This window comes from Hippopotamus amphibius, chromosome 2 (genome assembly GCF_030028045.1).
Source record: "Hippopotamus amphibius kiboko isolate mHipAmp2 chromosome 2, mHipAmp2.hap2, whole genome shotgun sequence".
Taxonomy (NCBI): Eukaryota; Metazoa; Chordata; class Mammalia; order Artiodactyla; family Hippopotamidae; genus Hippopotamus; species Hippopotamus amphibius.
In genome coordinates, this window is record NC_080187.1 from 201998241 (window position 1) to 202013932 (window position 15692).

The 15692-nt window shown below is 48.5% G+C and overlaps 1 protein-coding gene and 1 pseudogene across 1 annotated transcript in view; one reads left to right on the forward strand and one right to left on the reverse strand.

The window, feature by feature from the left end:
* The first annotated feature begins 263 nt into the window (after positions 1 to 263).
* On the forward strand, positions 264 to 1059 carry LOC130844699 (dual specificity protein phosphatase 5-like; annotated as a pseudogene).
* A 7250-nt stretch (positions 1060 to 8309) lies between these two features.
* ANXA2 (annexin A2) overlaps positions 8310 to 15692 on the reverse strand; it is a 40915-nt gene continuing 33532 nt past the window's right edge. The window contains exons 7-13 of the mRNA XM_057722641.1: positions 15260 to 15339; positions 13834 to 13893; positions 12035 to 12128; positions 11368 to 11463; positions 10836 to 10894; positions 9653 to 9775; positions 8310 to 8676 (exon numbers count right to left, since the gene is read on the reverse strand). Coding sequence (XP_057578624.1) covers positions 8617 to 8676; positions 9653 to 9775; positions 10836 to 10894; positions 11368 to 11463; positions 12035 to 12128; positions 13834 to 13893; positions 15260 to 15339 — 572 coding nt within the window. The 3' untranslated portion in view covers positions 8310 to 8616. The remainder of the gene's footprint in view (positions 8677 to 9652; positions 9776 to 10835; positions 10895 to 11367; positions 11464 to 12034; positions 12129 to 13833; positions 13894 to 15259; positions 15340 to 15692) is intronic.

Below are 15692 nucleotides of genomic sequence, written 5' to 3' on the forward strand. Positions count from 1 at the left end.
GCCTGCGGGCGGCGACCGTGCACACCTGCGCGCGGCGGGGGCGGGGGCGGGGCGGGACCACGCCCACCCCAGCCCCACCCCACTCCCAGGCCTTCCCTAGGCGGCGCGCTCGTGCTGCCCGGCAGGGGGCGCGCGCGCCGCGGGGTTGCCGAGCGAACCGCGGGGTTGCCGGGGGAACCGCGGGGTTGCCGGGGGAACCGCGAGATTGCCGGGGGAACCGCGGGATTGTCGGGGGAACCGCGGGATTGTCAGGGGAACCGCGGAGCGCAGCCATCCAGCCCGCCCGCAGGTGTGCTTCCGCCAGGGGCGGGCACGAGGCTTTTTACTTGGAATATCCCGAGTGTTGCATGGTTGTAAAACCCATTTCGCCAGAGAAGACTGAAGCGAGAGCGCGCTCATCAGCCAGTGTGGGAAACCAGTGCTCAACATCAGCTGCAGAGATGCAGTCCTTCTGTTCCTCCACCTAGGAAGTGTCTCCCAGGCATGCAAGTGCCAGTTCCTCGCCACCCTGCGAGTGATCACGGCCCTGCCCGGAGTCTCGCGTGGGACCTCGCAGGCCTGCGCGGCCCACCTGCACTACAAATGGATCCCCGTGCGAGACAGCCCCACGCAAGCTGACATTCACTCCCGCTGCCAAAACAGCAATAGGCTTCACTGACTGGGTCCGGGAAAAGGAAAGCAAGGGCCCAGTGCACTGTGAGGCTGGGATCTCCCGTTCGCCTGCCATCTGCATAGCTCACCTCCTGCAGACAAGCAGTTCCGCCTGAAGGTTGCCTTGCATCACATCAGAAGAGTGCGATCTCGCCCAACTTTGGTTTCCTGGGCCAGCCCCTGCAGTGTGAATCTGAGATCCTGTCTCCCACACCCTCCCCCCAGGGCTCCTTTTTGCTGGGAGGACGCATCCCGCTCTTCATGTAAAAAGCCCATTTGCAGACACTGAGCCCTGACGTGCAGGATTCCTACCGCACATTCCCTACCGCGCCTTGGGCACCAGTGCCCAGCCCCTGGACAGTCCCAGAGCTCAGCAGGAGCTCCATGGCCACAGCCCCATTCTGCTGAAACTGGGATGGGGAAACCAGCCCAGCCCCAAGAACGACTGTGGTTTTGTTTTTTAAACTTGTGGACATTTCATGTCTGTGCGGCACTGAACTCTTCACTCTGTCAGGCTGCCCCAGGGCAGTAGAGTGGCCACCAGGCCTGCAAACTTAAGACTAACCTTGGGGATAGGTTCTCAGAGGGAAGGAGGCCCAAGCCATCGCAAGAGCACAGCCTGTGCTAACTACTATTCTTCTATACCCCCTGCCCTCTTCAGGATAGCCAATTCCTTGGACCTCAGAATTTGCTTTTTCATTTCAAGTATAAGGCAATAAATGCCTGTAGCCACGTGAGAGGAAGCAGTTGCTAGACCAGAAGAAGAGGCAGTTACAAAGCCAACTGATTTTGAAAGAAGCACAATTTCCACCTTATATTTTTAACTTTGGGTGTCTCGGTATCTGTCTCTGTTGCTTCAGGGCATAAGCTGATCACCAGCTAGTCAGGAAAGCAACCTGCAGGGTTTGTAGGGACATGATATATAAGCTTATTGGAACCCCTTGGGCCCAGTGGAGACAGATTTTCTCAAACAGGAAGGCTCTGGGGTGCAAGGACAAAGTGAGTAGCCTGTTCCTGGGACAGCTGGGGTTCCCAGGCCTGAGGTGAGCAGTGTCAAGTGGGAGAAAAAGCTGGCTAGATATTCCATGCTCAGGCCCGCAAAGGCCAGAGATCAGGCACAGGACAGGCCTGAATTTCTTTGTGCAGGTTTGGAGGCCTCAGCCAAGGGGAGAAACAAGGATACAGAGGCTAGGAAAAATGCAGTCTCTTACTCTTGATCTGTTCATATTAGAAGCCAGATGTTGAGCTACACAGAAACCTTGTATTAAAACAGAACTGGCAGAGGACTTCCCTGGCGGTCCAGTGGATGAGACTTCGCCTTCCAATGCAAGGGGTGTGGCTTCAATCCCTGGTCAGGGAGCTAGGATCCCACCTGCCTTGCAGCCAAAAAAAAAAAAAAATATGAAAACAAAAACAAACAAACAACAACAAAAACCAAAACATGGTACTTCCCTGGTGGCACAGTGGTTAAGAATCCTCCTGCCAATGCAGGGGACATGGGTCCGATCCCTTGTCCAGGAGGATCCCACATGCCTCGGAGCAACTAAGCCTGTGCGCCACAACTACTGAACCTGCATGCTGCAACTACTGAAGCCTGCACACCTAGAGCCTACACTCTGCAACAAGAGGAGCTACCGCAATGAGAAGCCTGCATACCGCAACAAAGACCCAATGCAGCCAATAAATAAATTATTTATTTACAAAAATCCAAAACATAAAACAGAAGCAATATTGTAACAAATTCAATAAAGACTTTACAAATGGTCCACATCCAAAAAAAAAAAATCTTAAAAAACAAACAGAACTAAGTTATCCCACTGAAGAGCTGAAAAGTTTTGATTCTGCCTCTTCCTTTGTTTCATCTATGCTCTGAAATCGTTTTCTCTGGTTTCTTTGTTTTCCCAGCAATTTGGAATACGCTACCCAGAGTGCATTCTTCATCTTCCTTCTCTTGCTTTAAAGACTCTAATAGGAACCCGTTTCCCTACTAACTTAGGCTCTTCAAAATACAAAGTTAGATCTAAATTATAGAGCTCTGAAGTGTCTGGAATACTTATAATTTATCTGGGATAGATATTGTAAGTCGTAAAATGTCAAAAAAGAGAAAGAAGTCAGAAGGTAAACATAAAAAGATTCCCTTCCAGCAATTCGTCATGGGATGTGTGGGCTGTCCTGGTGACTGGGGGAAGAACTGATATAGAATGAGAGCAAGATTGGAAACTAGATTTTCACATTGGGCTGGGCCTCATTCCCCATTCACCACACCAGTCACTAAGAAGTTCCCAGAGCGAGCCAGTACTGTGGTGGGCAAGTTTTTAATTCCCTGCAAATTTGCTGGAAGTCAGGACACTCCAGGCACTTTGTGGAGTCTGGGTCCTGTTCCCCATCCCCTGGGCCCTGCCACGCTCAGTCTCTGAACCCAGCTGTCCCAGAGCTAGGCTACTCGCTTCTTCCTTTACGCCAGAACCCTCCCCTTTGAGACAATCCAGGCCTACATCTTCTTGATCTGGACTTTGAAAAATCAAAAGCCGCTTAACTCTCCCATGGGGCAAGGGAAGCCTGACTTTTACTGCCTGAAGCTTAGCCCTCCCTCTTCTGAGTGGGGAGGAAAACTTGCCTCTCATTCTTTCCTGATGAGCTTACTGCCAAGGAAACAAGAGCTCATTCTCAAACAGGTCATTCCGCCAAAATGTTAACAGTGATATGTTCTAGTTGGCATTCCAGGTGATTCAGATTTTCTTCTGTACACTTTTCTGTATTTTTGAACTTTCTACAATGATTCTGTATTCCTCCTGTATGTCAGGAAAAAAAATACACACACACACAACATTCCTGCTTTAAGGATTGCCTCTCCCAAAACCTTTCCATATGCTTTATCCCAGGTGAGAATCAGCTACTCTGGATCCCCAAGCCTCTTGCCTGTGCCTCCATCACAGCCCTTGTCATTCTACATGGTCAGCGTTGCCTTGTTCTTCAAATCTTCAGTGCTTCGTTACCAGCATGTAGTAGGCTTGTTTACTGAATACATTAATATTAATAATTCAGTAAATGAATAAGTGAATGACTGTGAGATCCTGTATTACCTGCTCAACTCGGGACTTTAAAATTTTTCCCAGTCATAGATGAGTTCGTATTAGGACAGAGGTGATTCTTTGAGACCAAGATGGTTTTCCAAAGCTCAAGAATTCAAGAAATCTGGCAACCTCACTGATATAGAAACCTAAAACTCGTTTGAAATATTTTCTGTATTTCTGATCCAAACTTCTTGCTAATCTTCATATTAATCCTTAGAAATGCACTTGGAAGTATGATAGTCTTGGGCTTTAATGGTTTATAGCCGGAAAGTTCTAATTTGTCCTCACCGACTGTTTAAAAAGAACAGCCACCTCCACAGCTAGGTTCCATTGACATAATATGTCTTTTCTGGTTTGTTTCTTATTAGAAGAAAGCAGATGGTTCAACTACAGCACAGCAAGGATTGCAGGGAAGGGCTGGGGCTCATCCTAATACTTAACTCACTTCTTTACTGTGATTTCAGGGGTCTAAGAAAGCCCTCTTGAACCCCAATCATTCCCCATTTCTTCACTAATTCCTGTCATGCCCGTAATAGGGGAACAAAGCCTTCATTCCAAGATGAAGCTGACCCTATACACTTTCCTCCAGGAAAGAGACATGGGCTGATGGCCCTACTAAGATTTAAACAGCATCCCACAGACTCTGAAAGGAGAGAGAAGCCCTGTAGAGACCAGGAAGGGAAGTTTGGAAAACTTAAGTCCGTCCTTGACCAGTCCCAGTTTTGCCCATTTTGCCTGGCTTTCAGACTAGACGCAGGATACTTAGTATCGGAATCGTTGGGTTGGGATTTCTCTAAGGTGTAAGTACCATGGCTTCTGGTTCCCTCTCCCTTACCCTTTACTGCGGAGAACGGAGACAGCAGGCTGATTAGGGATGCACAGCTGGGAACAGCACAAATGCAAAAGAGGACTTGCAAAGGGGAAAGTGCACTTTTCTGTTTTAAGAAACCTGCTGACACAGGGAATGCTCCTGTTTTTCTGCAGAAATGCTGCCTTCAGTGGACAAAATTCAGCCACAATCAAGCTAATTGAATGCACAAATGTAATATTTTTCCAGGGCACCTCCAATTTAATGCTTGATGAAATCGTGTCTTTCGCATATATTTACAAAAGCTTTTCTTCATCCAGAAATGTCTGTTAAAATTGCTTATAGATGCTGAGATAGCAAATCACTCTTCTAATGTAATGAGATAAGTCATCTCTATAAACTTTGCTTGCTCAAATGTACTCGCATAAAAGAAATCAGGCTACAGGCTTTTTTCAATAAATAGAATGAACAACTAGAACTTGATGGCTATAGCATGTTCTGCCTCATTGCTAAGGGATGTTTAAAATTGCTCCCTCTCTCTCTCTTGCAGTGGAGTTTTCATTTTGGTAGTGGTGGGAAAAAGGAGGTCAGATAAACTGATGTGGATAAGAAGGCAAAGCCATTTGTCAAAATGTGGGGAGAGGCCTGGAGATTGGAGTCATTTAAAGACTAAAAATTGATTTAAAAGATTTCTGTCCTCAAATCATTTTTCTTGCTAATGTAGCCACTTTGTGAGCCTGGTTTCTCCTGCTCTAGCTATCTTTACTAATAACTTATGCCACAGGAACTTCACATACTGGGAAGATTCATATGCAGTCATTGGTGCATATCCCAGTAAGAGGGGGTCCAAAGATCAAGAGTCCATGGAATAGACAAGGCCTTGAGAGGTTTAGCCATCTGTTTCTTTTTTTTTTAAATAAATTTATTTATTTATTAGCTGCACTGGGTCTTTGTTGCTGCGTGCAGGGTTTCTCTAGTCACAGCAAGTGGGGACTACTCTTCGTTGTGGTGTGTGGGCTTCTCATTGCGGTGGCTTCTCTTGCTGAGGAGCATGGACTCTAGGCACAGGGGCTTCGGTAGTTGTGGCACACGGGATTAGTTGCTCCACTGCATGTGGAATCTTCCCGGACCAGGGATTGAACCTGAGTCCCCTGCATTGGCAGGTGGGATTCTTAACCACTGTGCCACCAGGGAAGCCCAGCCATCTGTTTCTAAGTAGGATTTGTCTTCCAACTCTAATCTGCAAACCAACAATGTGACAAAAAGGCTTAGTAGGCCATCTCACACACACCTTGGGTCACCATATAGGGCCGTCAGGTATGGCCGCTCAGGTTGTGCACTGCACAAAGTCCAGGGACATACCATTTACATAGGCTGCAATGTGAAGGGTGCTGTCTGGAGCTGTGCAATGTGAGAATCCTGTCCTGCTCCACTGCGCAGGTCAGGGGAGAAAAAAAATCATATGTTGTTCACAATCATAGTTTACGAAGTTTCCATGACTACACTGCATGCATTTACCTTTAACTCCTCAAAGAATACAAAGTTCTTATTATCAGCTGCCCAAGTGTTAAAGCCTGCCCTGTGCCCTTTCCCTCCTCTTTACAAAGTAAAATTGGGAGAGTAGTCAAATCTCCAGATGGTTCTTTACTTCAAGAAATGCTTTGGACAGCTTGACTGTGGGGGACAGGCTGGAATCCAGAATATGAGACCAAATTCCAAGTGCCCTTTCTGTCAGTTTTGGAAAACACAGCCAGCCAACACTCCACTCGCGGGAGACAGCAGGCAGCGTTTGGAATGGTTCTCCAGAGGCCTTCCTTTTGCCAATCTGCCTTTTGGATTTTCCCTCAGGCCTGCTGGAGGGTCCTGACCAGCCAGACCCGTGTCCGGGCCACCCTGGGCAGGGCAGGAGCAGGCACCCGCCCACACCCTGGCCACCCAGCCCTGCCTTCTCCTTCCACCACCTTTCCCTCTGCTGCACATGCGCTTTGTGGTGGGAAAAAACACAGCCTAAATACCTCCTGATCTGAAACCCTGCCCCTGACAGCCCCTGTTTAGTCCAATCAGTTCTTTTTTTTATATTCTTTTTTTTTTTGGCCACGCCAGTGCGGCATGCAGGATGACAGGGATCAAACTCGTATCCCCCTGCATTGGGAGCGTGGAGTCTTAACCCCTGGACCACCAGGGAGGTCCCACAGCCCGATCAGTTCTGAAGTCAACACCAGAGTGTGGGGGGGAAGCAGAAAGTCCCCACTTCTTATGCAGTTCCTTGAACTCTGCCCCAAGCACAGGGAAAAGGATATTCTGGGATCGGAGGCAGCAAATCTAATATGCCTAGGAGGAGACATTTGGGAAAACACCCTGTTTTTGCCTAACTTGCATTTTAAAGAATATCTCAGTGGCCTTACAGGCAATTTATGTGCCACCAGTGACCCAAGAGCCCTGTTCCATTTGAGTTTCTACTGAAAGTTTGCCAAAGGTCAAAAGAGCAAATCAGTCAGCCCACAGATGTATAGCTTATGGTTAACACAGTGTTGTTTTCATTGGATCTGAAGGCTGCAAGTGGGGCAGGGGTTCTCCATGTCTCCAGACTCCCCACTTCTGTCCAGCCAGCCCATTTCACACCTGCATTTCCATTACCTGCCTAGTCCCCGCAGACCACGAACTGCGTCCGACATCAGCCAGGTGTCAAGAATTAGCGACTGATGCGGCCTCCTCTACGAGGAGGGCGCAGGGTTAAGCGTCTGGGGGTCGTCATCAGCTCCGCCCCAGCCCTACCCCCAGCTCAGGGGAGGCACCTGGGTGAGCAAGCCGTCCACAGGGTCCTGGGCGAGCAGCCTACGAGCGGCATCGCCACCGTGCCAACACACGTGCCTGCTTAGTACACAGCCTACCCATGGAAGGAAGGACCGCAAACCACGGGACTCTAGGAAGGCCCCCGGCTGGCTGGGAAGAGAGAGGGAGGGAGATGTAATTTTCACTGCATACACGTGTCCTTTGTGGCGTCCGAGATGTGAACCAGGTGTATGAACGATCTTTATCAGAACCGTAAGAGCACTGGTGGAGCGCTTCCTCTCAGCTGCAACACTTCTCCTTAGATTTCAGGGCATGGCTCAAATGTTTTCTTCTCTGGGTCATGTTTCTCAGTCCTCCCAGGCAAAACCACGTGCTTTCCTCTCTGTACACCCGTCCACTTTTGTTGCACCTCCTGTATGAGAATGCTGTCGCCTGACTCTGACAGGGGAGCCCTCCAGGCTGGGGAAGGATGTTACTTATGTCTGTAATTCTTATGGCTAAACTTGCAATATTTGCTAAACAGAGTCCATACCCCATCCCACCCCTTTTCCCAGTTAGAGGCCCCTGAAGATGCTTGCTGTCACCTAATGTACCTGATAAAGATGGGAAGATGAAGGGGTCATTCTGGGATTTACCCCCCACAGGCACCATCCATCCCAGGGGCACAGGGAGCTGCCCAGTAGAACCTCCTGTTGTGATGAAAGTGTACCCTGCCTGTGCTATCCAATACCCTAGATGCTAACCACACGTGGATACTGAGTATCTGAAATATGGAGAGCATGACTAAGGAACTAAATTTTTAACTATTTCGTTTAAATAAATTTAAATGTAAATAGCCGAATCTGGATTGCAGTTACCATATCTGGACAGCTCCTTTCTAGCGCTTTCTTCCTATAGGGGACAGCCTTCCCAGCCAAACAATGCAACTCTTAAGCATGTTTGATTTTCAAGCAATTAAATTGAGAGCAAGGTCAACAAAGTACTTGTTCCTAAAGTAAAAATTCAGTTTATTCATCTGTTTACGACACAGTACTCAAGAAGCAAGTGTTTCACATCATAGATTTCACTTCCAACTCCTGGGAATGTTCATTTCTTTGGCTATAAAGAGAGACTAGACGGGAAAGCCAGGTAACGCTTAGGCAACTAAACTAAGGATGGAGCGGGTGGGACAGGCAGCACTAATGTCATCCTCCCAGGGATGGGCACAAGGGGGCTGTTAGCTGCAATCGTGTAGAGCTGTCGGCAGGGAACGCGGAGCAGCTGTCCTGGACCCTCGGGCTGTCGTGGGCTTCAGTCATCCCCACCACACAGGTACAGCAGCGCTTTCTGGTAGTCGCCCTTGGTGTCTTGCTATAAATGGCCAAGGAGAAAAAAGAAATTCAGGGTCAGGAGAAAGACCCAAACTCTGCAGTAACAGACAAGCAGGCCCACGGCACATGGAACTTCTGTGGGACCTGCCCAGACACACCCAAACCATTAGAGGACCCTCAGGGTGTGTGGCCCAGGGGAGATTACTGCCACAAGGGCAGAAAGAACACAGGGTCCTGGGGATTAACACAGTACGTGACCAGAGGACAGAACCCAGTCTGCTCCTCCTGCACTGAGGTCCTGCAAACACCATCCCTTTTCCCCCTGGCCTGGACGCTTCCAGAGAAGACACACAAGACACCTTCCTGCCTCGCTGTGTGGTTTTCTGGACTCCTAAGGTCACGTGGGAATCAGCTGATGGGTTAAGGAAATAATTACTAACAGTCTAAAAGTGGTCCCTGAATTTTAAACATATGCCCTAATAAACCTGCTTATAGAGAACCCAGCTCTAAATTCATCCCTGGTAACCACTGACATGCCTTTGAAAATCTCAGGATCTTTCAAAGGGGTTTGCACATCTATCTGAACTAAACACAGTGTTGCTCCTTATGTACGAATGCTCCATCCCTCCAAAACGGGGACAGGCTAAACCAAGGGGAGAGATGGGAGTTCTGATGAGGAAATGTTGCCAGGCTGATCACAGAGGTGTTTCAAGAAATGGAAATACAATAAAACGTAGATTAAATTGAACTAAGTCTTTTCAGGATGTCAGCAAGTCTTACAGGTTCACTGTCACAAACACCGTCACTGTAGAACAGGTGCGAGAAACAGAAAACATGTGCCTGATTCCGTAAGATTCTAGGACAAATCGTAACAGCACACAAAATAAATGATACGTGATGACCAGCATCCTTCCCCGGGGACCTAGAAAACCACCATTCTGCCACTGTTCTGACACTCACCTGCCCCGGGCCCCCAGCCCCCCCGATGGGCAGATGGGGCTGACACAGCACCTTACCTGAATGTAGTAGTACAAGGACTTGCCGTACTTTTTCTTGAATTCAGATCTAATTTTCAACATGTCCACCTCACTGCGGGAGACCATGATTCTAATCAGGACCTTATCGCGAGTGCCCTTGCCCTGAAAGTCAAATTTACGCTCCAAGTTACAATTCACTGACAATGTCAATCATTAAGAAAGAGTCTAGGGAGTTCTCCTGCACGTGCAACTGATCTGGGTTCTTGATGCCGCCCTCCAAGAGACTGCAAAGATAACAGCCAAACTTCTCCCTTAAGAACAATGAGCATCTTGGAATTCTGAACACACCAGCGTGAAATCGGCACAAACCCCCATGCTGTGCATTCAGTAAAAGGTGAGCTGAGCACTAACTACTGCAAGGCTCATGTCAGGAAGTGTGCGAGTTCCTTGTGTTACATATGTAACACAAAGCTCCTGGCTCTCGGGGGCTGAGAGAGCACATGCTGCCACGTTCACCGAGGCTCTGCGCCACTTTGAATGGTACAAACAATAAGGACCACTGAAGTTTACACCCAGGACCTCAGGCTGGAGAATGGGCCATACTTGACATGGAACCCGAGGGGTGATGGGAGAGGCAGTGTGGACCAGGGCGTGACCCAGGAAGGAGCGGCAAGGGCCTGGAAGCCAGAAAGCACAAGGCACATCTGAGGTGTGGAAGAGGGGATAGGATTGTGGGAAGAGATGGTCCATTTAAGGGAAAATTGCAGGGTTGGCTTTGGAATCAGACAGACCCAAGTTCAAGTCTGGCACACAAGTCTCACAGGTTTTTTGGTAATGATTTAAGATAAAGTAAGTAGCACAATGCCTACTGCATAGTGGTTGCTTAATAACCTCTCTCTTCCTTGCTTGTCCTTCCTCTGGGGTACCAGGAGGGAATCACTGAGAAATCTGAGTAGGAATCTCACATGATCACCATCTGGCATTTTCTCTCTCCCATGGCACTTTGTTTTCTACCTGTACACAAACACGTGTTTGAGTAGTTGGGAGAAACAAGACTTGTGTTTTTTTCGGCTGTCACGTACAAGCACAGCTGACTAGTGCGTTCCTGCACCTAGACAGTGGGGTCCCTTCCTCTGTCCACTAGTCAAGGAGATTTAGTTTGGGACACAAAGGAAAAAAAGCCTAGTGTGGAAACGTGGACCTCTCGGTCAGCTGCCCTTACCTTCATGGAGTCGTACAGTCTGTCAGCAAAATACAGGGGCTTGTTCTGAATGCACTGGACTGTGGGGAGAAGAAAAGGGTCAGCACCTCCTCTTTTCTCCACCACTGGGGTGCAGCCCTGACCCGGGGCACCACTGGATGACCTGATGTAACAGGAGTGGACTGCAAAATGGGAAACACTCAGGGAAAACCAGGGATCCCCTGAAACACTCAGCCTGCTGTGCTGTTACACCAGGGGACCCTGAGTGCCGCAGAAACCCAAATGCATATGTGAGCTCCCCGAAAGGAGACAGCCCTTTCTTTGGTTCTCTTATTCCTCCTGGGCAACTCTCTGTTCTACCAACATAAGCCCTTCTTCAGTTCCGTATCTTAAATTCATACGGTGAAGATTATGAAACTACCCAAATTATGTAAAAAATCCACACCTCCCAAGGCCATTTGAATTAATAGGATAAGCATTTGTTACTTCTGCTTCAGCACAGTTGACTGAAAGCTGATGCCCACTAGGGACGGCGGGGGCCACACCTGCTTACCCAGGTTCAGGAAAGCATTTTCCAGGTCTCCTTTGACCTCCTTCTTGATGCTCTCCAGCATGTCATAAGGGCTGTAGCTCTTGTACCTTTCAAATACTAAAGAAAAGCAACAGATGATTTTTATAACAGAGCCACTAGTCATAGCTATCAATGGTTACCCACACAGTTACACATCACACACACACAAAATAACAATGATGGAGATGATCACAGCCTCCTGCAGGGATTGCCACGTGGACAGGAGCTGACACTGCACCAGTTGCTGGGACAGCCGTACATGCACCTGTCTTAAATGGCACTGGCCAGGCCACATATTTTACCATCTTCATCTCTCCGGAGTGGAACCCACTTTATCTGGGCCATGAGAAACAGTACGTAGCGCCCAGTCAAGTCCATTACTTCAACAAATATGGCAAGATAAAATGATCCAGGCAAGAAGAGGCAGCACACCAAAGCACCAAACATGGAAAATATTTAGGGGAAAAAAAAAAGCATTCAAAATGGGACAGAAGGATGAATGGACTTGGTGAGGGAAAAGGGGTGAGATCATTGGGTGGAGAGTGAACTCTGACCTGGCGGACCCGAGCCCCAACACACAGCCAGCCCACCTGAGAGAGCCCTCCGTTTTGGCCCCGGGGCTCTAGGGCATTCCCAGCACAGCACCCACCTTTCTGGAGGTGGCACACGCTCCGCTCGGTCATGATGCTAATCCACTTGGGAACATCGGTTCCTTTCCTCTTCACGCCAGCATCGTAGAGATCCTATGAGCACAACCGACCAGGAAAGGTAACTCCACAATCCAGAGCAAGCTCATTAAAAACACGCCATGCACAAAACCCCAAAACCTATACATTCAAAATGCCAAATGAGCAAGGATGATTGCACTGCAGACACAGGAAAAAAATGAGCTATTTAGGTCAAAAGTCTTCATCAAGAGCAATCTTCCTGAGGCACAGAGACGTAGAGCATGAGACCAGGCTGTTCGTGAGGTTGATGCTGTACAAATCTCCCTCCCTGAACAGCAAAGGAAGGACCAAGAGCTTCTATTCATACACAGAAGGACAAGCCAGTGCTCACTAGCACATCCAGCTCTCCTCCATTTGGCACTTTCAACAGCACATGAACTAGTGGTCATCTACTAAAGACAGGGACAGGTCAGGTACCGACCCCCTGGCTTCTTAGAGACTCAGGAAATGATGGAGCTAGGGAAAAAAAAAAAAAGCTGGTCCAACCGCATTTTCAGTTTCTAGAAAATTTAAGGGCTACGAGTAATGCTAAGAATGGCAGGGAAGGAGGGAGAAAGGCTTGCAAGAGCCGATACTTATTCAGTGACCATCCACTACCTGGGAGCTGCAAAAGGCGACTTCCATTACTTTATTTAAAACCCTTTTCTACATCCTGCTAAAACTACTGTGTGAAAATACTGAATTTTTAAACTAAAATGAATTAAAATTAATTTTGTTCTTTAGCTCTTAGTTCGATACAGCTGCCCACCTCCTAGGAAAGGCACGTAGTTCATAGTGACCTAAATCAGCTTCACAAATAGTTCTCAGTGACTATGGGACGAAAACCAGCAGAAGTTCTATTCAGCCAGGAAAGAAGGAAGGGCCTCTGCCTCCCTTGCCTTCTCCCAATCACCAAGGGCAGCAAGCCTTCCCGTCCCTGGCTGTGCCTCTACCACCTCCCTCCACTGTTCTGTGTTTTGTACTCTATTAGTGTTCATCCGTAGCAAATGTGCACAGCTGTATCACACCCTGCAGGAACTGGTTCTTCCATACAAGCAAAGCCTAAGCGAGCAAATGTGACTCAGATATGGATCCTATAACTAACGCCAGCATTATAAGGGTATATCTTGTTATAGCTACAGTTCCCAGAGAGTGAAAATGAAGCCCACAAATCTGACATTCCTCCCTTCCAAACGTGGAACCTACTTCCCCTCCCAGTGACTGGAGGCTAGACCTAGCGACTCGCCTCTAATGAACAGAGCACGACAGAAGTGACTGTGTGTGATTCTTGAGATTAGGTCATAAAAGGCCCCTGGCTTCCTCCTCGCTGTCTCTCTTGGATCACTCACTCTGGGGAGGGACAGTGGCCATGCTGTGAGGACACTCAAGCCACCCCTTGGAGAGGCCCAGGGGAGAAGAGAGACTAAGTCCTCCTGCCAACAGTCACGTGGGCGGGGGATCACACGGGCAGGGGATCTGGGAAGCAGATCCTCCCGTCGCTGTCAGGCCCTCAGATGATGCACCCTGGTCGACAATGTGTCTCCAGCCTCATGAGAAGTCCTGAGCCAGAACCACCCAGCTAAGCCACTTCCCAGTTCCTGACCCACAGAAACCGAGAGAGTGAATGCTTGTTCTTCTAAGCTGCTGAATTTGGAGGTAATTTATGTGCAGGATAGATAACGTGACAGACTACCCAGAGACTAAGAAAAAAAAACCTCAAACCAAGAAGCTTGGCACTGACCCGGGCATCCTGGTCAATCAGCTCATAATCAATGACAGAGCCATCTTCCGCTCTTCGACCCTGCAGAGACAAAGGAAACAATGAAGAACATCCAATGTGTTTCTTTGCATATCTTAAAACTGAAAGTGTTATTTTCTTCCAATATATATAAGCCTCCATTTATTGAATAAACACCCTCTCAAAATTCTTCCTCACTTAGAAGTGGAGGTAAGACCAAGGATTGTTACAATAATGGAGGCAGTGAAGTGTGGGGGCTCTAAGCCCCGTTGGTACTCAGTCCTGGGCTAAGCGTCTTGCGGAACCCACCCTCCTTCCTCCAAAAAAGGGAATGATATTTAATTCCTTCCCTCAGAGAGCTCACAATCCAGATGGAGAGTTGAGCACAGGATAAATGGTAAAACAACACAGTATCTGTGGCTCTACGTAGACGTGAAATGCAAAAGAAGGCAGAAATCTGTCAGGCAGAACCATCAGCAAAGTCCAGGGACAATGGGGTACAGTTGAGGTAAACTGCAAAGAGTGCGTCCGATGAGCTGGGAAGGGGAGCGGGAGAAGCTATCCCGCGCACGAGGCACGGCACGGGGGAGTGAGGTGCTGCTCAGCTATAGAGAAGGGGAGCAGGAGGGAAGCCCGGGCAGGAAGACTGAGGGAGGGCCAGGGTACAGAGGACGCTTAAAGGCAGCTGAGAGTGTGGATGTGATACAGCCGAAATCAGTTTTGATGAGGGGAGTAAAATGGTGCAAGTGGATTTCAAAAAGATGGGTGAGTGGTGGTACGCAGGGCACGTGGTAGAGAAGAGAGCTGGGGAGGGCCGTACGGGGTTCTTACGATGATGGAGAGGTGCGTGGGCAGGAGACAGCATGCCCATCGACCGTCTGTCATCAGGGTTCCTGGGGAAAATTCCTCTTCCCTCACTGGGCTCACAGGCATTAAATTGCACATGGGTCAGAACTCAGACTCAGAAGGGAAATGCCTTTCATCCACATTAATGTGTTAATATTAGCAAACAAGCAAAGACCTCTCCAGGCAAACCACTACCTGGGCAAACCATCTCTTAAGAAATGAGAGCAGGTGAAAGAAACAAGAGGGTCACTTCCCACTGGGTCCTATGTGACCACAAAAAGGGGCAAAATGACCTTCCCTGAGTCACAGCGAGGGCTGGCACATAAATCCAGGCCAGGAGTTGAGAGCCACCACTTCCTCCTCTGGCCCCAAAGTCCACCTGACCGTACGGTTTTGCGGGATAAGAAATCCCATTATATAAAAACGACAACTCTGCAGTGGCAGTGCAAACCTACTGTCAAAAATGCAGCTGGAATTTCTGATGCAGGCACAGAGGATGGAGCTAATTTGCTCTCAAGTATAAAATGAGGTACGCAACTTGCTTGGGAGGAAGCAAGGACAAAGAAACAAACCGGAAACCAACCTTTGCCAGGGCAACCATCAGCTTGCGGAAGTCACCGGATGTGTCGGAAACGATATCCTTCTCCAGATCCGTCTTGTACACTTGGAAAACAACACATCTGGTCTGATGCTTCCTTCCTGTGCAGCCAGCCAGCCACCCACCCCACTCATCCCCTGCCCGCTAAGCCTCTGAAAAGCAGAAGCAGCTGTGGCAGCACGGATGTACCCGCCCAAATGAGGGTGGATTCTCTAGAATGATTTTTACCCTCATAAAATCAGAACCAGTGTTATTATCAATGACAAGGGACACACGGAGCAGGATCAGACTGTGGACCCTCAAGCTCACCTTCGATCAGTGACCTCCTGTGTAGCTAATATACGGGTTCCCAAACTTCTTGACTATAAATACTTATTTGGAACATCAAAAAAGTTGGAGGACTACATACAAACAATTC